Consider the following 21,521-nt stretch of genomic DNA (forward strand, 5'->3'; position numbering starts at 1 on the left):
GCTTAACGCAAGAGAACATAACACGTAAATCGTGCTATCGAATCTCACGCACATATCTGGGAACACTACAACAGCGCAGTGCTGAAGACGCTTGTAAGGTTTTCTTTTGACAGTTGCAATTTCAAATTTCAAATTAAAAGCGAAATTTTTCAATGACATATTTCAAAGGCATTTAATTAATGCTAAATGCACTGCTGATCGCCTTCAATTCGCCGGCGATTACAAGGCGATTAGAAGGCATTTAAGAGCGTTTCTACATACACCGAGACTGCAGCTGAGAGATGGCTGTGAGAGAATTGACAACCGGTTTCTCACGCTGGTGTGTGTAGAAGCTCTGAAAAGCGCCGAGATGAGACTTTTAAAATGATGTTGAAAAAAACCATTTTAATCGCTAAAATGAAGTCAAAAAAGTTTCTTTTACTTTTTAATAATATATCTACGATTATTAGACGGCAAAAATGCAAACTATAGTTGATCGATCGCTATAAACTGCCAATTTCATTTTTTCTCAGCTCCATCGTTCTTTGCATGCCGAGGAGAATTCTCTCACCGAAAATGCTGTCAGTCGCTGTCAAAGCATGCTGTCAGTTATTTTCTCAGCTGCATTCTCGGTGTATGTAGAAACGCTCTAACGGAAATTTGCGGGTAGGGTCGTGTCTGTTTGTCTCGTTCGATGGCTACCAGAGACCACTTCAGAGTGCAGCTCTTTATTTGAAGCCGCCTGTTCACCACAAGATGCATAGATTGCAAGGTGTATAGAGACAATAAGGTGAAGTTGTTCAAAGCAAATTGCAATTTATCGATTAGACTGAGCTGTGCCTTGAGTTCCGTTATTAAAATCGAGAAGAGCTGGAGAGGGGTATAGAAAATTGTAAGCGATTTGAAATAACTATTCTCTGTGACAGCATCCGGCAAACACATAATGCATACACCTTGAATTTGCTCCAAACAACGCCACCTTGTCTTTTCTCATACACCTTGATGAGGATTCACCTTGTTTGCAAGTGAAAGGAGGTTGACAGCTAGACGTTTTTGGCGGACTTCAAGTGCGCTGTGTCAAGTCGAGACGCAACGAGCTGGTGTGCAATTTAATTCGCGAGAATCAGCCCAGTACGTTGCTATTGTTATAGTGTCACAAGCCGCAAGAAACTCAAACTACCTCGAACTACCGTGTGTATGTATTGGATATGCAGTCGAATTCGACCGAGACTGGTATGTAAAAGCAACTGCGTCATTTACACTGTGTATTACCGTTTGCTTTGTTGCATCATTTTCTCGCTAGTGATCGTAACGATGAATATTAAGCCGAAAAGCCGCCCATGGCCAGTTGCGCCGAAAAAAACCATACGGCTTCGTATTCCCGGCCCTAGGGGCAAGTGTTTCACAAACCGGCTCGAATGGCAAGAGCGGATGGCAGCGAAACAAATCAAGCCAAGACCACGTCGAAAGGAGTTCCGCATCAAAGAGCAAGCGAACATGCACAACAGCATCATTCAATATACACGCGACAATGCCGAATCAGACGAAAGCGATGATGATTCTGGAACGTTGATTCCTGGTAATGATGTGTTGAATAGGTAAGTTAGATTCCTAGAAGGCTGTGTACTTTGCTACACTCCTTTGCTCACGAGGGAGGCAGGGCTCATGTTTCAACGAAATTTGTGTGCTATTTCGCAGCAGCATAGCATCAATCAATATCAGCGGAAGCCAGAAGGAAATTGGTCACAACAGCGGTGAAGCCATCAACGAGATCCGGGACTGTGAAAGCGAACCGCACAATCAACACCATGCAATCACTACAGCATCACTCAACCCTGAACATGCCATTTACACCGAACCAGGTGTAACGGGTGTACTGACACAGCGGCGGGGCAAGTCCACGGAGTCAGTGCAGGTCCGCCACCAAAACGATGGGCCGCCTGTTCCGGCATGTTTGGCATCATCTGCAGAATACCTCGACGAGGAGATGTGTACAGTAACACCATTCCTTGAACTATTTGCGATGAGGTAAAGATGACTTCTTAGGTATCAATGCATGAAGTAGTGTGGTTTGTATTTATTTGCTATTTTGCAGCACAATCGCATCGACAGAAACAGATACCGAAGCTGAGGATGAAGAGGAGATGCATTATAGATACATTCACAGTAGCTTCGCCTCACAAACAGCACTGGAGTGCTGGCTAAACGAACTTGAACAGTGTTTCGAGGAAGGAAAACTATTGGCCTCGGCTCTGGGCATTGACCGTATAGACGACAAACAACAGTACGAAGACGACGAACAGTATGAAGACGACAAAACCCAGTATGAAGATGACGAACGGCAGTATGTAGTAGACCCCCCGCCCACACCAGAAAATAAAGCTTACCAGCAACAGGTCTTGGGCAGATTATGGGCATTGATGGCGCGCAACAACTGTGAGCTGGACGACTCTTTCGATGCAAGTAATACATCAGATTCAAACACAGGCATCGAAGACGACGAAATACAGCGCAAAGATAGTGAACATCAGTGTGATGACAACGAAATACATTACGAAGACAACTACAACGAAGACAACTACAACGAAGACAACTACAACGAAGCCACCGAGTATGAAGAAGTCTCCCAGGCCGTAGCTGATTGGAAAGCCCACCAAAAACGGGCCTCACGTACGTTATCGACAATATACGAGGCACAATCGTATGAGGAAGAGTACATCAATCAGAGCATTGACCGTATAGGCGACGAACAACAGTATGTATACAATACCCTGTCGATACACCAAATGAAAGCATACGAAGAACAGAAGGCACGTAGATTATTAACACTGCTACAGCGCATGGACGATCCACCTAACGAAGACTGTGGAATTGAACACTCTTTCTATTTCAATAATGCATCAACATCAAAAACTGGCAGTGAAAGCTACGAACAGTACGTAGACGACGAACAACGTGACAAAGAACCGCAGGCCATAACAGATGGGAATGATGACCAAAGACATGTATCACATGGCTTATGCACACTGTTAGCGCGCAACAATGGTTCACCAATAGGCGACTGTGAAAGTGAGGACTCTTTCCGTGAAAGTAATCGTTCAGACGACGAACAACAGTACGAAGAAGACCCCTTGCCCATTGAGCACTCTTGGTACGAAGATGACCCGTCCACTTCATTAAATCTGGGAAGCTCCGAAGCTGATATGTCAACCGAACAAACGAGAGATTCTGGTAGTAATTTGCGGTAAGTGTGGCTCGATTGAAGAAGCATTAGCACTGGGTATCGTGGAACTTTCCTGCAACTAACATCCTTTTTTTTTTTGCACAGAGAACCGAGTGAGGATTCTTTCTTCGAATATGAACCAGAAGCTTCGAAATCTCCGGTATGCGATGATGCTGAGATGTCAATCCAACAACTAAAATATCCTGGTGGTATTTTGAGGTAAGGTTCAAACATCCTCAATCGTCCTAAGGCCTTTGTATGTTTGGGATCCTGACTAGTGATGTGCTCTTTGGAGCGCACTCACAACTCCGATTCGACGGAGTCGCCCGGAGTCATGCGGAATCGTCCAGAGTCGTTCCATTCGGAGTCGTTTGGAATCGTCCGGAATCATCCGGAGTTAACCGGAGTCGGAATAGGAGGTGCCCGTAGTCGTCCGGAGCCATCCTGAGTCGTCCAGAGTCTTCCGAAGTCATCCGGGGCCGTCCGTAGTTGTCCGGAGTCGGCCGGAGTCGTCGGAGTCGGCCGTAGTCGACCAGAGGCGTTCGGAGTCGACCTGAATCGGAATCGGTCAGAGTCAACAGGAGCCGTCCGGTGGAATTGTGATCAGGCATTTCATTTCGTTTTGTTTTTTTTTGTCTTTCAATTTGCGCGTGCACTTCGTATACAGGCCTCTGTTTCGAAGGCCGACTCTGGACGACTTCGACTCCAACCGATTCCGGACGACTCCGAACGATTCTGAACGACTCAGGACGACTCCGACTTCGAACGGCTCCAGATGACTCCGACTCCGAACGACTCCGGACGACTCCGAGAGATTCCGAACGACTTGGGATAACGCTGGGCTGACCTACCTTCCGGAGTCGATTTCGAAATTATTGGAGTCGGATCGGAGTCGACTCCGGATTTCGTCAAACTGATCACTAATCCTGACCCTTTGTAATTTGTTTCTATTCTGTGCGTACGTTCTGAAATAATTCCGGAGGTAATCAGCAGCATGACAAATTTCCCATTGTTTAGTACTATTTTCCTTGTGCTGATACGAACGTTTGTGATTTTTACTGCTTTAAATGTAAAATTTTCATTTCTATTGTATCTTTTTGCTTAAAGATTGCTATAGTTAAAGCATGTATCATCTATGGTTTAGTTTTATTTTTTCTAACTATTTAACATACTTTATTCTAGTTGTCTCTAATTGTTCTATGCGATAGCAAGTGATCGATAACATTGTTTAAAAAATTGGTTGCAGTAAACCAACTTTCAAAATATAGCCTTCAGTGTACGTAGAATAAAATATGTATGTAGTAGACTGTAATTCAATTATGCTGCTTGGGCTGGGTACAGCATTAGATGTGGCGGGCAACATTGTGGATTGCAAGATGTATGCATTTTTCAGGCAGCACTATTTTGTTGCTATTCCTACAATTGTTAGATAAATTTGTATGACAAATGGTTATTCTTTTTGGCATATTCAGTACTTCTTCTGATACCACATCTCTTCATTCTGATGTTTTAACAATAGTTAATGTATTTTAATAATTGTTGGTCTTGTGTATTTCTTCAATTGTCCAAGTTTGAGTTTCGATTGTTCAAATGAATAACAAACCTAACAAAGAAGTGAAATTGTGTCGGTAATCTATTTAGTTTCCAATATTTTTTTTTTATCTTTCGCAGCAAATTCGTGCAGGATATACCCGAAACTATTTCTATCGCAGAAATTGATAGTGATGCGGACGAGATCGATGACAAATATGAATTGACTAAAACCGGGCTCGCGAAATGTTTTGTAGACTATTGGATTGACAAGCAAGAGCATTATAACATTGAGGCAAAAGCGTTGGAAAAGGCTCTGAGCGTTGAGCATGTAACCGACAAAGACTATGAAACAAACTATTCGCCAGCACCTGGTCGCAAAGATGATTGTACTGGAGCCGTTCCACGACAGCATGCTGCGCCGAAGCGTTTTGTCAAAACTGATCCCAAAGATGTTGTGGTAGTGGACGTTGCAATTAGCCATGGCAATAACACTCCAAAACCTAGCTTCCTCGACTACTGTGACATAGAGACACCGTGTCTGCCGAAGGTAACATACGGTGAAAAATACAAGCGGTAAGTGTAATGTTTTTTTTTAGAAGAAACTAGAAAATCGTGTTCTGTAGTTTTTCGAAAAGTAAATACGTATGGCATAATGACATGTGTTTTTGATATATCTACAGATCATACAAATCAACAAAAGCTGTTAGAGATTCTATCGATGACAAGCAGGAGCCTAAGCGCATGTTGAATAATGGCCACGAGATACTGGTCGAAGCAACTGACCCTAAGGGGAAAGCATTGCCTAAACATCAAGCCGCAAATAATGAACGGAAGCAGCCGATCAAGGCGAAGTCAAAGAAGAATGATACCCAAAGGCGCACTCTGCACAAGAATGCTACCAAACTAACTTCGAACAAAGCACCATATGTTAATGATTGGTCAAGGCATGGTTTATTTATCGTTTTCCTATCTCTTCCTTAATTTAACTTATGTTAATTATTATTTATATTAATATCAGGCCATCTATCATAGCATTTCTAACCTCTAACCCAATTGACGTAGGCATCGAATCCAATTGACTTATCTGAAGTTGGATTTTTTTTTCGATCATCATAACTCTCGAATCTTTGCAAGTTATTGAAATTTTTTATGTTTTCATTTCGATTTTACAGCACATCTTTCTTACATTCAACCACATCGCAGGGCCGAACCAGCAAATTCATCGATTACACTACCGCAGAGCAGGAAATGGATCGCATAATTAATAGCTGGGGATATACAATGAATGCTACCGATTACATAAACGGCTTGGAACGGGGCCGGCAATCGCAGGTACCGATGCCGCCAACTGACGAATGTACCGGGAAGCAGCGGGGCGATGATAGGCGGCTGGGAAATTTCATCCAAAATATGGGTGTACACAAATTCCCGATGGGGCACTTGCCCACAAACAAAGAGCTGATCGCCAGCGATCCGTGCAAAGAGATCGTGGCGGGTTTGCAGATGCTCAGCACGCAGAACGCAAAGGACCGTGTCGATCCTTAATCTTCGGGCTTAGAAGCTAAGAAGCGCGCACTCGCAACCGACAATCATCAATTGCGCGAATCGAACTTATAAAAATAGTAGTAAGAGGATAAAATGTTTACGAAAATGCATAATCGTTGCGAACTCAAAAATGAATTACATAGAAATCGAAATAAAGCAGGCATGTGCGGCACGCGTGCAATCAACGCTGCCTAACTATGTTTTCTCCCGACACAAATGCATTCTGCGGTTTTCCGTTTCTTAGAAAAATATGGACAAACTGAGCGCTGAATGGACCAATGTGATCAAAACAGAAAAGATTTTCGAGAAGGCACACAACATATTCAACGGCCTGGAGACTGTCAAACTTGCCTTCTTCTAGGATACGCACACCCAACGACATGCATCTGAAACTGACTATTTTTTCCAATTCTTAATATGCATTACAATAATTGCTTTAATCAATGTCCATTGGTGAATTAAAGCATTCTCCTCGAACGATTTGATGCGACGGTTTCATCAAATACAGTGGAGACTCTCTAAGATGTACGCTCTTCGCGGCGAATTGCTTCTTGAAAGTGAACATCACGACAGTTCCGTCATATTTCATACATATTTTGTCTCTTCAAGGTGGACATCTCCCTAAGGCGAATATTCTCTACAGCTGCATATGCGATTTGGCTGCCTAGAATATCTAAGATGATTTTTGGAATGGCAGTGAAAAATAGTTCAAAGGATGCCCGAGGTTTCTTGGATGCTCCATACTCCATAAGAGCTCGATCTTTCACACCGGACGAATGTAACAATTCGCGCGTCCGACGAACTTAGCTCAGTCCGGCTGTTGCTCAATATACCGAAATAGGCACGAACTCTCGACGCAAAAAATGTTAATATGTGTTACATACAATTCTAGTGTTGCTAATATTTTCATTAATCTTAACAGTTTAAAATTACCTATTTTACATTTTTTTTTTATTTTTGGTTTGAACGTGTAACCGACGAAGTTCATGTTGCGCTTACACCTGCGGCGTACTGCTCGATTTTCATTCATAAATTTGGAAATGAGCTAAGTTTGTGGAACGCGCGAATTGTCACATTCATCCGGTGCGAAAGAGCTCGGAAGTAATGCGGCCCACTAAGTGAAAACTTTGGAGACCCCCGACATAGAGCACCATTTTCTCGCACGATGAAAAGTAGCTCAATTTTGCAAACAGAGCTACATGCTTCGCTGTAAAAAAAATGTAAAAGATACATAAAATAGTTCTGGTCACCCTGCTGCAAGGGCAGGCAAACAGGTTGACACCTGTCACTTTGTGCAAATGTGAACGGCTGTGTAATTCTCGGTGCGTTTCATTTTACTCATTGTTTGTTTGTTCAACCGACCCTAAACGAAGCGAAATAGTTTGGAATATATCGTGAAACCAGTGTAGTGCATAGTATTAGTGAAACTTTCCAGTAAACAGTAATTGTTCCGTCCGCGAGCGCGCTAAAATCGGAAAGAGCCCGCTAAAACCGGTGTATCGGAATGCTTTCGTTGTGTGTGTAGCGGGGTAACAGGATAAAAGAACCGTTACTATGGCAACGCACCGGTTGTAAACAAAGGAGGCCAGTGCGGCCGAAAAGAAGCGGATCGCTACCAAATCCGTCGCCCCTTGGCGTAGGCTTGGCTGTGTCTAATCTAATCGCAACCGATTGCTCTGTCCCAGCATTGAGTGGACGAGGGACAACAAAAAGTAAATAAAAATGGACGAGCACGATTACCGGAGCGTGATTATCTACCATGCCCGAAATCGGTACTACTACACGATGCAGCGATCGGCGCTGGAGGCGATGGCCAAGTACACGAACGAGGTGAGCTTCCGCTTCCTGAACGGGCTCGCCCTGATACTGGACGGCTTCCGGCTGCAGGAGGGCATCCGCGAGCTGAACCAGCTGCGCAGCGAGCCGGACCTCGGCATGGCGGTGACGCTCTGCCTGATGTACACGCACAAACGGTGCCACGTCGTGGACAAGGAGGAGCTGATCAGCCTGGACGGGCAGCTGAAGGAGGAGCGCAAGCGGCTCACCGCCCAGTCGGCCTACTACGCCGCCCTGTTTCTGCACCTGAGCGGCAAAACGGAGAAGGCGAAGGAGTACGCGGACAAGGCACTGCGGCTGGCGCCGAACCACGCGGACATGCTGTCGCTCAAGGGCTGGTGCGAGCTGCAGCTCGGCCGCACGACCAACCAAACGCTGGAGCTGTTCGGGCGGGCCCTCGAGCTGGGCGGCAAGCAGCTGGACGCGTACCTCGGCCAGGTGCGGTTCTACCAGCTGAACAACGATTTCGATGCGGCCACTGCGGTGCTGAACCAGGTAGCGGTCGGCTTCCCGACCATCATCATACCGCTGGTGGAGAAGATGAAGACGCACCTGGCGAACTGGCACTGGGAGCACACGGCCGAGCTGGCGAACCGCATCCTGGCGGAGAAGCCGGCCAGCCTGGAAGCGCTCACGGTCAAGATCATGGTGCTGATCGTGAAGGAGGGCAACTGTGGGGCGGGCGCCAGCGCCCTGCAGTACCTCGCCAGCTCGGTGGAGAAGATCGAGCCCGGCAACGGGGAGCTGTTCCTGCAGCTCGGCCAGCTGTACTCGGTGGTGTGCGGGCGGGACGCGGGCGTGCTTGCGGAAACGTTCAAGCTGGTCGAGCGGGCGGTCAAGCTGAAGGGCTCGAACGCGGACTACCTGACCGAGCTGGGCTACCAGGCGATCCTGCAGCGGCGGTACCGGGAGGCGGTGGCTCACTTCAAGACCGCCACCAAGGTGAACGACAGCTCGATCCGCACGCTGTGCGGGCTGACCCTCTGCCAGCTGCTCGAGAGCGGCGTGTCGGACCAGGTGAAGCAGCAGCTCGAGTTCCTGGCCGAGATACAGGGCCGCACGCCGAACCCGCTGCTGCTGTACATGACCGCGAAGCTACACGCGGACAGCGACCCGGCCAAGGCGACCGAGCTGCTGCTGGCCGCCTCGGAGGCGCACTTCAAAAACCTCAAAGCCGTCCCGTACGGTCCGGAGTATCTGCGGCTGTTCAATCCGGACTTTCTGCTGCAGCTGGTGCACGAGCTGCTGGCGCACTCGCCCGTCAAGGGCATCCTGTCGGTGGACACGCAGCACGCCACGCCGGGCGAGCTGCAGCAGCATCCGGTGCTGCTGCAGGCGGCCAACCTGCTCGAGTCGGTCGTGAAAGCCTGCCCGGGCCTGGTCGAGGCCGTCTATCTGCTGGCGGTGGTGCAGCGGCTCGGCGGCGAGGTGGCGCTCGCGACCGCCACGCTGAACCGCATCCTGCAGGAGCTCGATCCGGGCTACTCGCACGCGCACCTGCTGCTGGCCGAGGTGCACATCGAGCAGAAGCAGTACCAGCGGGCGGCCCAGAGCCTCGAGATATGCCTCAGCCACAGCTTCAAGGTGCGGGAGAACCCGATGTACCATCTGCTGTACGGCATGATACAGAAGCACCAGCAGCAGTACGAGGACGCGCTCAAGAGCTTCACTGCGGCGATGGGACTGTGCGGCATCAGTGCGACGGTCGGCGCCGGTGGCACGCCGCTGAACGCTTCCACCACTGCGAAAGCTGCTGCTGGCCCTGACGGCCAGCAGCTCAACATAGCGGATCGGCTCACGCTCTACCTGGAGGTGATTGAGACGCAGCAAAAGCTCAACCAGCACACGGAGGCGCTGAAGCTGCTCGAGCTGGTGTCGGCCGAATTCGGCGGCACGTCCGAGGAGGGCCGGCTGGTGCTGGCGATGGCGGACTTTTACCTGCAGCAGGGCAACCAGACCAAGGCGATCGAGCTGCTGAAGCGCATGCAACCGAACCAGCCGTACTACGTGCAGGCGAAAACGAAGATGGCCTACATCTATCTGCACCAGCGCAAGGATCGGCTCGCGTTTTCCCAGTGCTTCCGCGAGCTGGTCGCCAACTGTCCGAGCGCGTCGAGCTACCTGATGCTGGGCGATGCGTACATGTCCATCCAGGAGCCGGACGACGCGATCAAGGCGTACCGGGAGGCAATCCGGCAGAGCCCGCACGATGCGCTGCTCGCGAGCAAGCTCGGCCGGGCGTACGTGCGCACACACCAGTACCAGAAGGCGATCGCCTACTACCAGGAGGCGATACTGCACCCGGAAAACTATCCGCTCAAGCTCGATCTGGCCGAGCTGTACCTGAAGCTGAAGCAGTACCAGAACGCCGAACAGACGCTGGCCGACGAGCTCAACAGTCGTGTCAGGTAGGATCGTTATGTTTTTTCTTTTGTTTTAAATGCACATTTTTACTAGTGATGGGAACTCGAAATTGGACCTTTCTATACTGGAGTTGATTCCGATTCCGGAGTCGATTTCAGAGCCGATTTCGTAGCCAATTCTGAGACCGATTCCGGAGTCGATTTCGAAACTGATTCCGTAGTTGATTCCGGAACCGATTCCGATTCTGAAGTCGATCTCGAAACCAATTCCGGAGCCGATTCCGATTCCAGATATGGTTTCGGAACCAATTCCGGAGCTGATTCCGGAACCGATTATGATTCCGATTCCGGAGCCGATTTCGATTCCGGAACCAATTATAATTCTGGAGCCGATTCCGGAACCAATTCCGGAGCCGGTTCCGGCAACCGATTCCGGTCCTACTGCCCGGAATCAATTCCGACGAAAACTTCATTTTTCCCATCACTTGTTTTAACTTTACTGTGACACTTTTCTACACCACTCCCCCCCCTCCCCTCTGTCTCTCTATCTATTTCTCGATTGTACAGCGATTCGGACGAGCTGTCGGCGTTGCAGGTGCGCACCAAGCAGTATCTGCTGCTGGCCCGCATCCGCGAAAAGGCCGGCCAGCTGAATGCGTCGCTCCAGACGCTGAAGGAGGCGCGGGAAAACCAGCTGAAGGTGCAGCACCGGCTGCTGCTCGACCAGACGGCGGCCGGGCTGCCGGGCGAGCAGCACAAGATGCTGGCCCGGATCTGCGTGCTGATGGCGGAGCAGTCGCAGGCGATACGGGACAACGAGCAGATGATACAGCACTACCGGGAGGCGCTCAAGTACACGCCGAACGATACCGGCGTGCTGGCGGCCCTCGCCCGCATCTACATGCAGCTGAACCGGATGGACGAGTGTCAGGCCACGTGCGTCCAGATCGTGCAGCTCGATCCGAACAACGAGGTGGCGCTGGTGATGATGGCCGACCTGTCCTTCCGCCGGATGGACTTTGAAAATGCGGCCTACCACTTCTCGCAGCTGCTGCTCTACCAGCCCACCTACTGGACGGCGCTGGCCCGGCTGATCGAGGTGCTGCGGCGCAGCGGCACGCTGGTCGAGGCGGCCACCTTTCTGCAGCGGGCCGAGGAGGAAGCGACCCGGTCGGACGGTGAGGCGGGCCTGAGCTACTGCAAGGGGCTGTGCGAGTGGTACCGCGGCAACCCGAACAGTGCGCTGCGCCTGTTCAACTACTGCCGGCGGAACGAGGAGTGGGGCCAGCAGGCGATATACAACATGATCGAGATCTGTCTCAACCCGGACGGCGACCTGCCGACCGAAGGGTCCGTCATCGACATCGGGGCGGACGATCTCGAGATAAAGGATTCGCGCGCGATGGCACTGCGCACCGCCGAACGGCTGCTGAACGAGCTGAAGCCCCGGCCGGGCGTGCTGGACAACGAGGCGCTCAACCATCGGCTGCTGGAAAACTTTCTGCTGGTCGCGTCCCGCCACAAGCACAACGTCGAGCAGGCGCTGCAAAACTTTACCGCCATCGCGTCCCAGGACGAGTACATCGGGGCGATCTACGGCATGGCGGTGACGCACGTCATACTGAAGCAGGGCCAGCGGGCGAAGAACCAGCTCAAGCGGGTGGCGAAAAACGCGTGGACGTTCGAGGAGGCCGAGTATCTGGAGAAGTGCTGGCTGCTGCTCGCCGACCTGTACAACCAGGCGGGCAAGTACGAGCTGGCGACCGATCTGCTGAAGCGCGTGCTGCAGCACAACAAGTCGTGCATGAAGGCGTACGAGCTGTGCGGTATCGCGTTCGAGAAGGAGCAAAACTATCGGGCCGCCGCACTGTACTACGACAGCGCGTGGCGGTACTGCGGCAAGTCGAAGCCGAACGTCGGCTACAAGCTGGCGTTCAACTACATGAAGAACAAGCGGTACGCGGACGCGATCGACATCTGCCAGCAGGTGCTGAAGCTGCATCCCGAGTACCCGTCGATACGGAAAGACATTTTGGAAAAGTGCCGCAACAATCTGAAGGTGTGAAGGAGGGCAAACCCCACTGCTGGGCCACCACCTCAAGTAGTTGATATGCACAGTAAAGGATGGCATGTATACGTGATTTCTAGCGAACCAGGGCATTGGCAAACGTTGGCAGAGTGAAAGATCATTTTTAACATTCCCAAAATCGCACAATATCGCAAATGATGAAATTTATACACCCACCAAGTGCACTTCTAGTTTGGTACATAGTGTAGCACACACTTTTAGGCAATAATATTTATTCACCTGCACATGGCAGTTTTAATCATCGAAGGCGTTCGCTTTCATTTGAAGAAAGAAAGACCAAATGTGGACAGCGCTACAAGTACGTATATTATATATATACTAAGTTCTTTCACAAAGGATCAGCTGTACATTATCGGCTGTGCGGCAACAGCTCATCACGTACGTTTCGTCCAGTTGGTAAAATATTGCCTTAATTTTCATTTCACCTACTCACAAATCTCACTCATATTTAACGGTCTGTATAAGTAAACGTTTTTTTTCTAAACCATCCTTTTCTTAATTTATTGTATCCATAATTTAAATTATACAGTTTGCAGAACGAAATAGCTACATTGAGATTCAGAAACAATTGTTTAAATATTCACTTCACTCACTTCAAATTATCTTCTTCTTCTTCCTTTTATTATTCGTTTTCGCATTGGCATATCTACCTAGGGTGGTCTTGCAAGTTTCTTAAACCTAATGGTATCATGTACCGGGAGAGTCATGCAGATAGCCCCTAACTTAACAACCTTTGACCAACTAAGTACATTTTACAATATTCACAGACAGAGCTATGATAGTATTATGAATAGATTGATGTATTTGTTCATTTTTAACCTATATGTTTATACTTTGGTTTAGTTGTGTATTCATAATCATTTGATTTATTCATTAATGTATTGTTTAGGTAATTAGGAAATTTGCTCGAGTTGTCTTCTATTATATTCGTCGTACAATTTCTTACAATAATACAATAATTTCGTTGCATTTGGAAAAGAAAAATGAGATTTTTTTGCGCTTAAGATGGTGGCAAACGAGGCATACCAGTTTTTACCAATTACAGATATGGAAATAGTCTCACGACTTTTGACGTTGATAACCATGACCATCTATAGAGAGTATAATTGTTAAAAACAGTAGAACAATGAACGCGGTATAATATCGAAAAGGCAGCAACTGGAACTAATTATGTTTTATAAACTTTCGATTCGAATTTCCGAATGAGAAATGACACAACGTTCGCAACGATGCAATATTTAAACATATTATAATATTTGGGCAAAAGAAGCTAAACCAAATTCGTATAGTAATGAAACTCCTACATCACACACTTATATTACATATATCAACAGCAAGTGGACATTTGCAAAGTATACTAGTGAAAATTAACGTACTCACAAGCAAACTGGACGAACGCTCTGTCCCTGTTTTCAGCTTCCTTTTTTTATACGATTCTTGTGCTTCATTATAAATGTTAATATGAAATGCGAACCACAAATTACCATCGCAGATAACTATGCAGTAAACGAGTCTGGACTACAACTTACTAGAAAGATTAACATACACACCCACGTTGAAGGGCGTACAAATTGCTAAGGATGCATGGTGCTTGGGATAGATGTCTACGCTTAAAATCAAAAGCAATACTTATTTTCCTCTCCTTTCATTCGCTGCGCGGGTCTGAACATTCACAAATTCAGATACATAATTTGGGTGGCGGAAAGGGCACCGCAGAAGCTTAACATGGCAGCGATCGTAACGACGGCCGTCGTTGTGCCGGTCCAGGCCACGATCGATCCCATACAGATGGACAGCACAAACTGGGCCAAAAACACCATGCTGCTGACGATGGCCACGTCCGTGCCGAGTCCACGGATCGCACCCGTGCTCTGCTTTGCAATGCCACATTCATTTACTTCGAACTGCAAAAGGAAAACAGATAGAGAGAGAGAGAGAGAGAGAGAGAGAGAGAGAGAGAGAGAGCATATGCGTTGAGTTAGTTGGCTTTAATGGTGTTATCGGTTGACTGTCGGTTGACACTTACCACACCTTCCGAATGGTAGTGTGCGACAAGCAGATACGGCATGGTGAAGAGGGTGGAATACATAACGCCCGCAGTCCAGCTAAACACGATCACCCCGACACGGTGCTTCGACAGGGCCATCAGCGACATCCCCAGGCAGTAGAAGAGCAGCCCGCCGACGTAGACACTCTTAGCCCGGAAGCGCTTGATGAGCCGTTCGATGATCAGGGAGTAGCAGGCGCAGGACAGCGAGTACATGGCCATGCCCCAGCAGCCGAACCGGACGCCCGCTTCGTACAGCAAATACTTTTCGGTACCGTCGAGTGCCTGCAACGGATGCCATATAATAGGTAGGTGTGTTGTTCTGATTTAGCAGTATGATACTAACAGATTCTTTCGAAATATGGAATCAATTGGAATAACGCTAAAAAAAAACTATGAGAGATATGTGAGCCATCAAAGATTTATGTAAACTCTCTGTTTCTAATCTACAAGATTTAAAGTCGTCCTAGTTACCGTCACCAGAGATCCAAGAGTAAGACTTCATTTCGAAAATAACTTAAAAAAGCCTAACAGCATGCCTCGCTCTCATGTTTTGAAGATCATTTGAAATTCATAATCATTTGTGCTGAAATGCTCTGTACTGTTGGGTCCTGTCATTCTCAGCTGGTGAAGTTGACAAATTTCGAGAGTCAAAACGACTCCAACTAACTAATCTTCAAACATGTTCAACGATTCACAAATCTTCACGAAAGTTTACCATTTTCCGATGATCTTGAAATCCTACAAGGGTGAAACTGTCCGATAGTTCCTGAATCACATGCTTCTAGTAGTAGTATTCAGCATTCAACCTACTTGAAAAACAGTGTCCCAAAGTCCCACACATCCGGCGAAAACCCCGTCAGCTTCGGTGCATCTGTCTTTTTCCCAGCGAATCGGTCTTACCTTTGGGTCCCCATCGAACACAGCCTCGCCGACAAAATCGGTAAAGTAGAGCGAATAGCAGACGTGCGCCATCCAGCAGAACAGGTTCGTCAGGCAGACCATCCGCAGCGAGTGCGGCATATAGACGATCGACAGCAGATACATGCTGAGCGTAACGGTTGGCTTGTCGCCTTGCTCGCAGGGCGTCTCGCGCCCATTCTCATCCACGCTGCGCCTGACACTGCTGCCCACATTGGCGTCCCCATTGGCGGGCGATTTGGACGCGGGCGGACCGCTAAAGCTTGTCTCGGTGAAGTTTTCGCCCGGCAGTTCGTCGTAGCTGGCGCTGGCCGGCGATGCCTCCGGCTGGGACCGGCGGTCGTGCCGCGTGGCACCGTACGTGGCCGGTTCCTCGCTGGCGAGTCGGTTCGAGCGCCCCTCCACCGGCGGGTCCTGCCGTTCCAGCTCTTCCTCCAGTATCCAGAGCGGGATCTCGCTGAAGCTCGTCACGGTGCAGAGGACGCACACGATAAAGATGACGGTGATGAGCGAAAAGACGGCCCGGACGTGCCCGCCGAGCACGATGCCGAGCGAGGTGCTGTCCCAGTCGATGCCACCGAGCGAGTAGCCCATGAACCCGCCCAGCCCGGCCATGATGGTGAAGGTGGATAGGCCCCGGGCGTGGTCCTCCGGCACGGTCACGTCCAGCAGGAACGCCCGGGCCGGGCTTTGGCAGGCGTCCGCGTCGAAGTCGAGCAGCACCGTGCCGAGGATGGTGAAAAAGATGCCCCACGGATGGCGGGGCCGATGCTCGGGAACGGTCGGTGGGATAACGGTCGACACTACGGGATCCACCGTGCTCGTGTCCACCGGTTCCTGCCACACCAGGCTCGCTGGCGTACTGTCGCTGGTGCTGTTGCCACCAGCCGTTACGTTGACCGCGTACGGGTTAAAGTCGCCCATCGCGTACCCAACGTCCTCGCCGTTCGGGACGAGCAGCAGCCCGAGCAGTACGCCCAATGACAGCAGCATGATGAACGGTCTTCGGCGGCCGAACTTGCTGCGACACCGGTCGCTGAGCGAACCGAGCACGGGCGTTAGGAAAAAGCCGACCAGCGGCGACAGACACCACACCAGCGTCATGTGCTGATGCTCAACGCCAATCTTCAGCAGGGTCGGCGAAACGAACGCCGTCTCGGCGGCGTAGGAAAACTCGATCCCCATCACGGCGGCCGAGATGCGGATCAGCTCCAGACGTGTCTTGCGACTGGAAGGTAAGCGCAGGTCAGAACATACAGCCACTAGCCGCTTATCAAAGCGGATGTACCTACCGATAGATGTGCGAGAAATCAACCGCACCTTCGTTCCAGCCCGTCCGCACACCGTGCTCGGTATCCGTGCCTATCGGGTCGGATGTGTGCGACGGTCCGGCCTGCAGTATCGTGTCCTTCAGGTACTGCCGCACACCGCCCGGGTGTCTCTCGCGCCACTCGCTGCGCCATTGGCTCACGTTCGAACGGAGCTCGTGCCATCGCCCCGCCACTCCTTGATAGTCGTGCAGTTTGTCCATGGCTTTCGGTTGGCTTTCTCTCACACTTTCACAGTACCTAACTAACTCCTGGATGAGTCCAGATCTCTACTAGCGGCTACTAGCAACAGCACATAACAGGCTATGAAGCTTTCGTTTAGCTGATTGATGAGCAGAAGCAGCTGCTAAAGCACCGTTTCCCATCTATCACAGTCCTAGTGGTGCTGATGCTTGAACGGTTGAACCCGTTGAATACTGTTGAGTGTTGATCTAGATGCTGGTGGCTGTCGACCATAATCCTGCGCTCGGCAATGTCATCATCTTTCAAACTGAAGACCCGAACCGAATGGTTTAGGGAAATAGTTTACTATGAAATGAACGTAAAAAGCAAACAAACTGTTTTACATGATGTTGAATTAGAAGCTTAGCACTTGCGATATCGCCTCATGCTAGATCACGTTGCATCACGGATAGTGCCTGTGTTCCCTGCAAACTTAAACTATGAAGATCTTAATAATGGAGTGCTAGATTCTAGCGTTACTCAAGGCACCGAGTTGTCAGCACTTAGGACGGTGCTGATTACCTTGGATTAAAATGTGTGCAGTTACCGCGCGTACTGGGAGTTAATTAGATTAAGCAAAGAAACAGTTCCTTTGTGGTACACGCGGAAGAAGGGTAGCGCATGCACTGTTATGTCGTAAATTGTTTTTCAGATTATAAAACACTATTCGTCACATGGAGGGGAATACAAAGGTGAAATATGGTTTTGTATATTACACACACACACATACAAATACACACACAACACCGATTCAATTTAGTCTCAACTGAAGTAGTTATGGTAGATTTAACTTGTCGATTTGATACTAAATTGAAGAACTTCTAACAGCGTTAATTGTTCATTTCAGTTTTTTGAAAAATAATTACTTTGTAGCAACAATATTAATTAGCAACATGTTTACATAACATACACACTTATGATCACACATTAGCACGAGTACATTCACATTAGATATACACACACACACACACACACAATAGATGCAGTTGTTAATTGCAAAATCGAGCTAGAATTACTAAAAACCCAAAACCCAAACCCTGGAACAACACGCTGGGGGGAACTGTTGGTACGTGTAGCGTGCGCTAGAGCCAGTCAGCACAACTAGCCTCGACGGGTTCGCTATTAGCTCTGAAGTTGCTCACACTGCTGGCGGTACGTCGTCCCGCTGGAACCACCAGCTCACCAGTTGTGCCGCGCGCGACTGATGCGACCCACCGAATCGCACGCCCGCGCTCGGACACAGAGCCGACACGGCGGAGCGGGGGGCGGGGGGGGGGATCCCGGGGCCAGAGACGAGGAGCCGTCCAAATAAGTATGTCTTCCGTTTGCAGTATACTTAGCGAAAGCGAGGGATATCTATTGGAGTTGCACTAGTCGGGATTCATTTGTGGTTTTGGTTTTCTTTTTCCTCTTCTTTAGGTCTTGTGGGTGTAGCTGCAAAGAAGTGAGTGGAAACTCAGAGATCTCGCCGCGAACTGCTCGACCGTAAGTTATAGCCTGTTTTTTTTTGTCATTTTTGTCCTTTATTGGGCGAAATGATTTTAACCTCATATAAATACCACTTTGATAGCTATGTCACTAGAAGTAGGAGATATCTTCACGTGAAATTGAGTGTTTTTCCTCCCTCAGCTTTGCTCTAAAACCATGTCCCAATGCGTACTGTGTCACCTTGCACCTTGCGCCCGGTCGCACTCAAGCAAGGGATCTTGGTCTTGGGTAGCGCTACATTTGTGGCTTCCTGGTAGTCCCCTCCCGTACCACGTTCGGTCGAAAGTTGTGGCATAATTAGGCCATAACCGGGCTATACATACCATTTCAGATCGATCACATGACGTACGCGCGTTATGTCAGCGACGTTATGATGGAATCTGATCGCTGGTGGTCTGCACGTGGAATTGATAGACCGTTACGCACCGGTGACGTTAGATCATTGCAAACAGAACCCCCTGATCTAGAAATGTTTCTATGATCCGAAAAAATGATGGCTTGTGATATTTCGCTCGAGTAGGATAACTTTTTCTAGTAAATGCTACCAGATACTAAACTAACTAAATCAGGTTCGCTATAGGCGTTTATTGCTTTTACAAATATTATTCTGTAGCTCTTCCCATTTCAGCACACACAACTAGCGAGATGTAATTATACTGTTCCAAGAAAGCTCTACAACTTCCGCTACTATTATTACTGTACCAAATGCTTATTCGGATGTCATCCGCCATGTCAGTCCACTAGCAATCCCTTCGCTGAAAGGTATCGGGCTGGTTACGGTAAGCTTCTTATTCCGTTACTGCCATCCTAATTAGATCTCTGGAGAATTCCGTTCTTGCTACTGTCTGCTGCTCTCGGTGCGGTGCGGAGCGGCTGAGCTGGCCGGGCCAGACTGACAGCGTGCAATTATTCCGACCGATGATGATGATACCGAAAACCATTCAACCAACCGTATGCGCACGTGTCAGCAGCGAAGAATAATTAAACCATTCTCTTTAAGCCCAATTAGTGCTACGGTCTAAACCTTCTGAAAAAGAGCATCGCGTGAATGTGTGTAAATGTGGGTCGAAGGGTCTGTGCTTCAAATATTTGTCCCACGGCATTAGTCAACTTCGACTGATCGGTCCTTTACAATGGGAGTATAGCACTAAAGTCCGAGAGCGAAGGACTACAAGAGAGTGAGAAATTGAAGCTAAATGAGGTCGAATCAAGTGAGAGCGGTCGAGCGGTGCTGGTAGCACATGTCAGCGAGGAAAGCTTAGTGTTCTGGTAGTAGTAGTAGTAGCAGTAGTTGGTAGCTTGAATCGCATCCTGCCGACAATGGCGGGTGCAATGGCGGTCGTCGCATAAAGATTGTGATGAACCGATGACGTCGCCCTCCCCCGAAGGAGCGTTCAATCGTTCGCTGCTGCCGTAAAAGTCAGATGTCAGGCACGAGACCTTCTCTTATCGGGGGAGGACAGGGGACCAGTCCATCTCTTCCCAGGAACACTGTTTACACACGCAGCCGGAAGATGCCCTTCGTCGTTAATGACTTTTTAATCGGGCCACATTGTGTGCCCGTCGTCTTCGTCGTGCCGAGGCCGCCACAGTCTCACAAACCCGAGATTACGTCGAATGTGTGTTTGTGTGTGTCTGTGATTCTAAAGCCTTTAGACATTAGCTTTCGCATCTCCCGTCGTGCTCGGCACACGGCATGGTTATTGGCAGCTGCGTCGTTACGGAGCGCACCCCGTACTGATTGTGTTTTCTCACAATGAGCTTTCATTCTAGATATCATCCCCCTGTCATCCGTTTTCAGCTCACTGCTACCAATCTTTCCCCTCTACTTACCTTCCTTCTCTCTTTCTCTCTCTCTCTCTCTCTCCCTCTTTCTTTCTCTCTCCGTTTCTATCTGGCGAAGCATGCCTCTTACTCATTCTCTCGCAGCCATCCATTTAGTAGCCAAGGAGTAGCTGAAGCCATTATGCGATTGCGCAAATAAATCCTGTTAAAAAAGAGGACACAGCAGCAGCAGCAGCAACCCATCAGCAGAAGCAGAAGCAGCCCGCTCTCTCTCTCTCTGTGTGCATGCTGTGTGATGTAAGCTATTGATAAAGAAACAAGGTGAACGATTTTTTCCCCCAATATGTACCATGCATGACAGACGACGGTGACTGGGTGACGGCAGCGTGTGATGGTAGCGGCGGCGTTCTGAAAAGCCACAGCTTTCTCTACCGTGTACTGTGCAGCAATCGGCGGCACACACACACACACGATGGGGCAACGGACCGAATCTCAATTCGTTGCAAAATCTTTTAACCGAGCGTGTGCTGCTGCTTCGTCGCTCGTGCTCTCCTTTCTGTAGTGCGAGGTTTTAGTTCATTTTTCTCTTCATTTATCACCGCTCCTGCCCAGGCTGCCCATTGTGTGCTGGTATGTTATTGTATTTTCTCTTTTGTTTACGGCTTTGTTTAACATTCTTACCAGGAGGGGGAGAGGGGGTTGGGGGCGCATTTGTAAAACGCGGCCGGAAGCTGACGTAGGTGGGGCGCGTGAGTCGCTTACCAGCCGATGGCGAGAGACGATAATGCTGTTAGGTAATTTGATTTATTCATTCGATTTAATTACTGAAAGTAGTTGGAAGCTTTCGGGGGGTGGAATGGAAACGGCTGTTCTTTAATGTTTTATTTTGTACTGTCAGGGTTAGTTGAATGAACCTCTTTAAAGTTCTGTTACTGGTTTTTTTTTGTGTTAGACAAAACAATGTTCGAAAGTAACTCCCAAGCGCGGCCAAAACAATACATCGCACAAATAGTAACAAAATAACGAATAACAAAAGAAAAACTACAACAACAACACAGGACGACTTTCCTCTTCTTCTTCCCATGCACTGGATGATGCTTTCCCGTGCGCGAAGCTTCGGGTGGCCACGATTCGCGCTCGCGTACCTAAAACACTCCCTCTC

At 48.8% G+C, this 21,521-nt stretch overlaps 3 protein-coding genes across 8 annotated transcripts; 2 read left to right on the forward strand and 1 right to left on the reverse strand.

The window, feature by feature from the left end:
* The first annotated feature begins 1,008 nt into the window (after nucleotides 1–1,008).
* Nucleotides 1,009–6,497, forward strand: LOC1272134 (uncharacterized). 3 transcript variants are annotated; one of them, XM_061651771.1, is made up of 8 exons: nucleotides 1,009–1,212; nucleotides 1,283–1,577; nucleotides 1,678–2,007; nucleotides 2,075–3,223; nucleotides 3,308–3,421; nucleotides 4,874–5,308; nucleotides 5,416–5,679; nucleotides 5,908–6,497. In XM_061651771.1, the coding sequence occupies exons 1-8, from the start codon at nucleotides 1,188–1,190 to the stop codon at nucleotides 6,278–6,280; spliced, it is 2,985 nt and encodes a 994-aa protein (XP_061507755.1). In that variant the 5' UTR covers nucleotides 1,009–1,187; the 3' UTR covers nucleotides 6,281–6,497. The 3 variants fall into 3 exon arrangements, with proteins under 3 accessions (XP_061507755.1, XP_061507760.1, XP_311012.4); XM_061651776.1 differs by having other exon boundaries at nucleotides 1,681–2,007; XM_311012.4 differs by lacking the exons at nucleotides 5,416–5,679; nucleotides 5,908–6,497 and having other exon boundaries at nucleotides 3,310–3,421; nucleotides 4,874–5,288.
* Nucleotides 6,498–7,550: 1,053 nt separating this feature from the next.
* LOC1272132 (tetratricopeptide repeat protein 21B) lies at nucleotides 7,551–12,809 on the forward strand. Its single transcript, XM_311010.6, has 2 exons — nucleotides 7,551–10,524; nucleotides 11,047–12,809. The coding sequence occupies exons 1-2, from the start codon at nucleotides 8,003–8,005 to the stop codon at nucleotides 12,542–12,544; spliced, it is 4,020 nt and encodes a 1,339-aa protein (XP_311010.5). The 5' UTR covers nucleotides 7,551–8,002; the 3' UTR covers nucleotides 12,545–12,809.
* Nucleotides 12,810–13,350: 541 nt separating this feature from the next.
* Nucleotides 13,351–18,317, reverse strand: LOC1272131 (proton-associated sugar transporter A). Of its 4 annotated transcripts, none has more exons than XM_061650548.1 (5): nucleotides 18,229–18,317; nucleotides 16,829–17,392; nucleotides 15,519–16,764; nucleotides 14,595–14,900; nucleotides 13,351–14,472 (listed from the first exon to the last, which is right to left on the reverse strand). In XM_061650548.1, exons 2-5 carry the CDS (start codon nucleotides 17,065–17,067, stop codon nucleotides 14,239–14,241), a joined length of 2,025 nt encoding a protein of 674 aa, XP_061506532.1. In that variant the 5' UTR covers nucleotides 17,068–17,392; nucleotides 18,229–18,317; the 3' UTR covers nucleotides 13,351–14,238. The 4 variants fall into 4 exon arrangements, with proteins under 4 accessions (XP_061506532.1, XP_061506516.1, XP_061506526.1 ...); XM_061650532.1 differs by having other exon boundaries at nucleotides 18,123–18,298; XM_061650542.1 differs by having other exon boundaries at nucleotides 17,997–18,298.
* Between the last annotated feature and the right edge of the window lie 3,204 nt (nucleotides 18,318–21,521).

The sequence above is a fragment of the Anopheles gambiae genome, chromosome X, assembly GCF_943734735.2.
Source record: "Anopheles gambiae chromosome X, idAnoGambNW_F1_1, whole genome shotgun sequence".
NCBI classification, from domain to species: domain Eukaryota; kingdom Metazoa; phylum Arthropoda; class Insecta; order Diptera; family Culicidae; genus Anopheles; species Anopheles gambiae.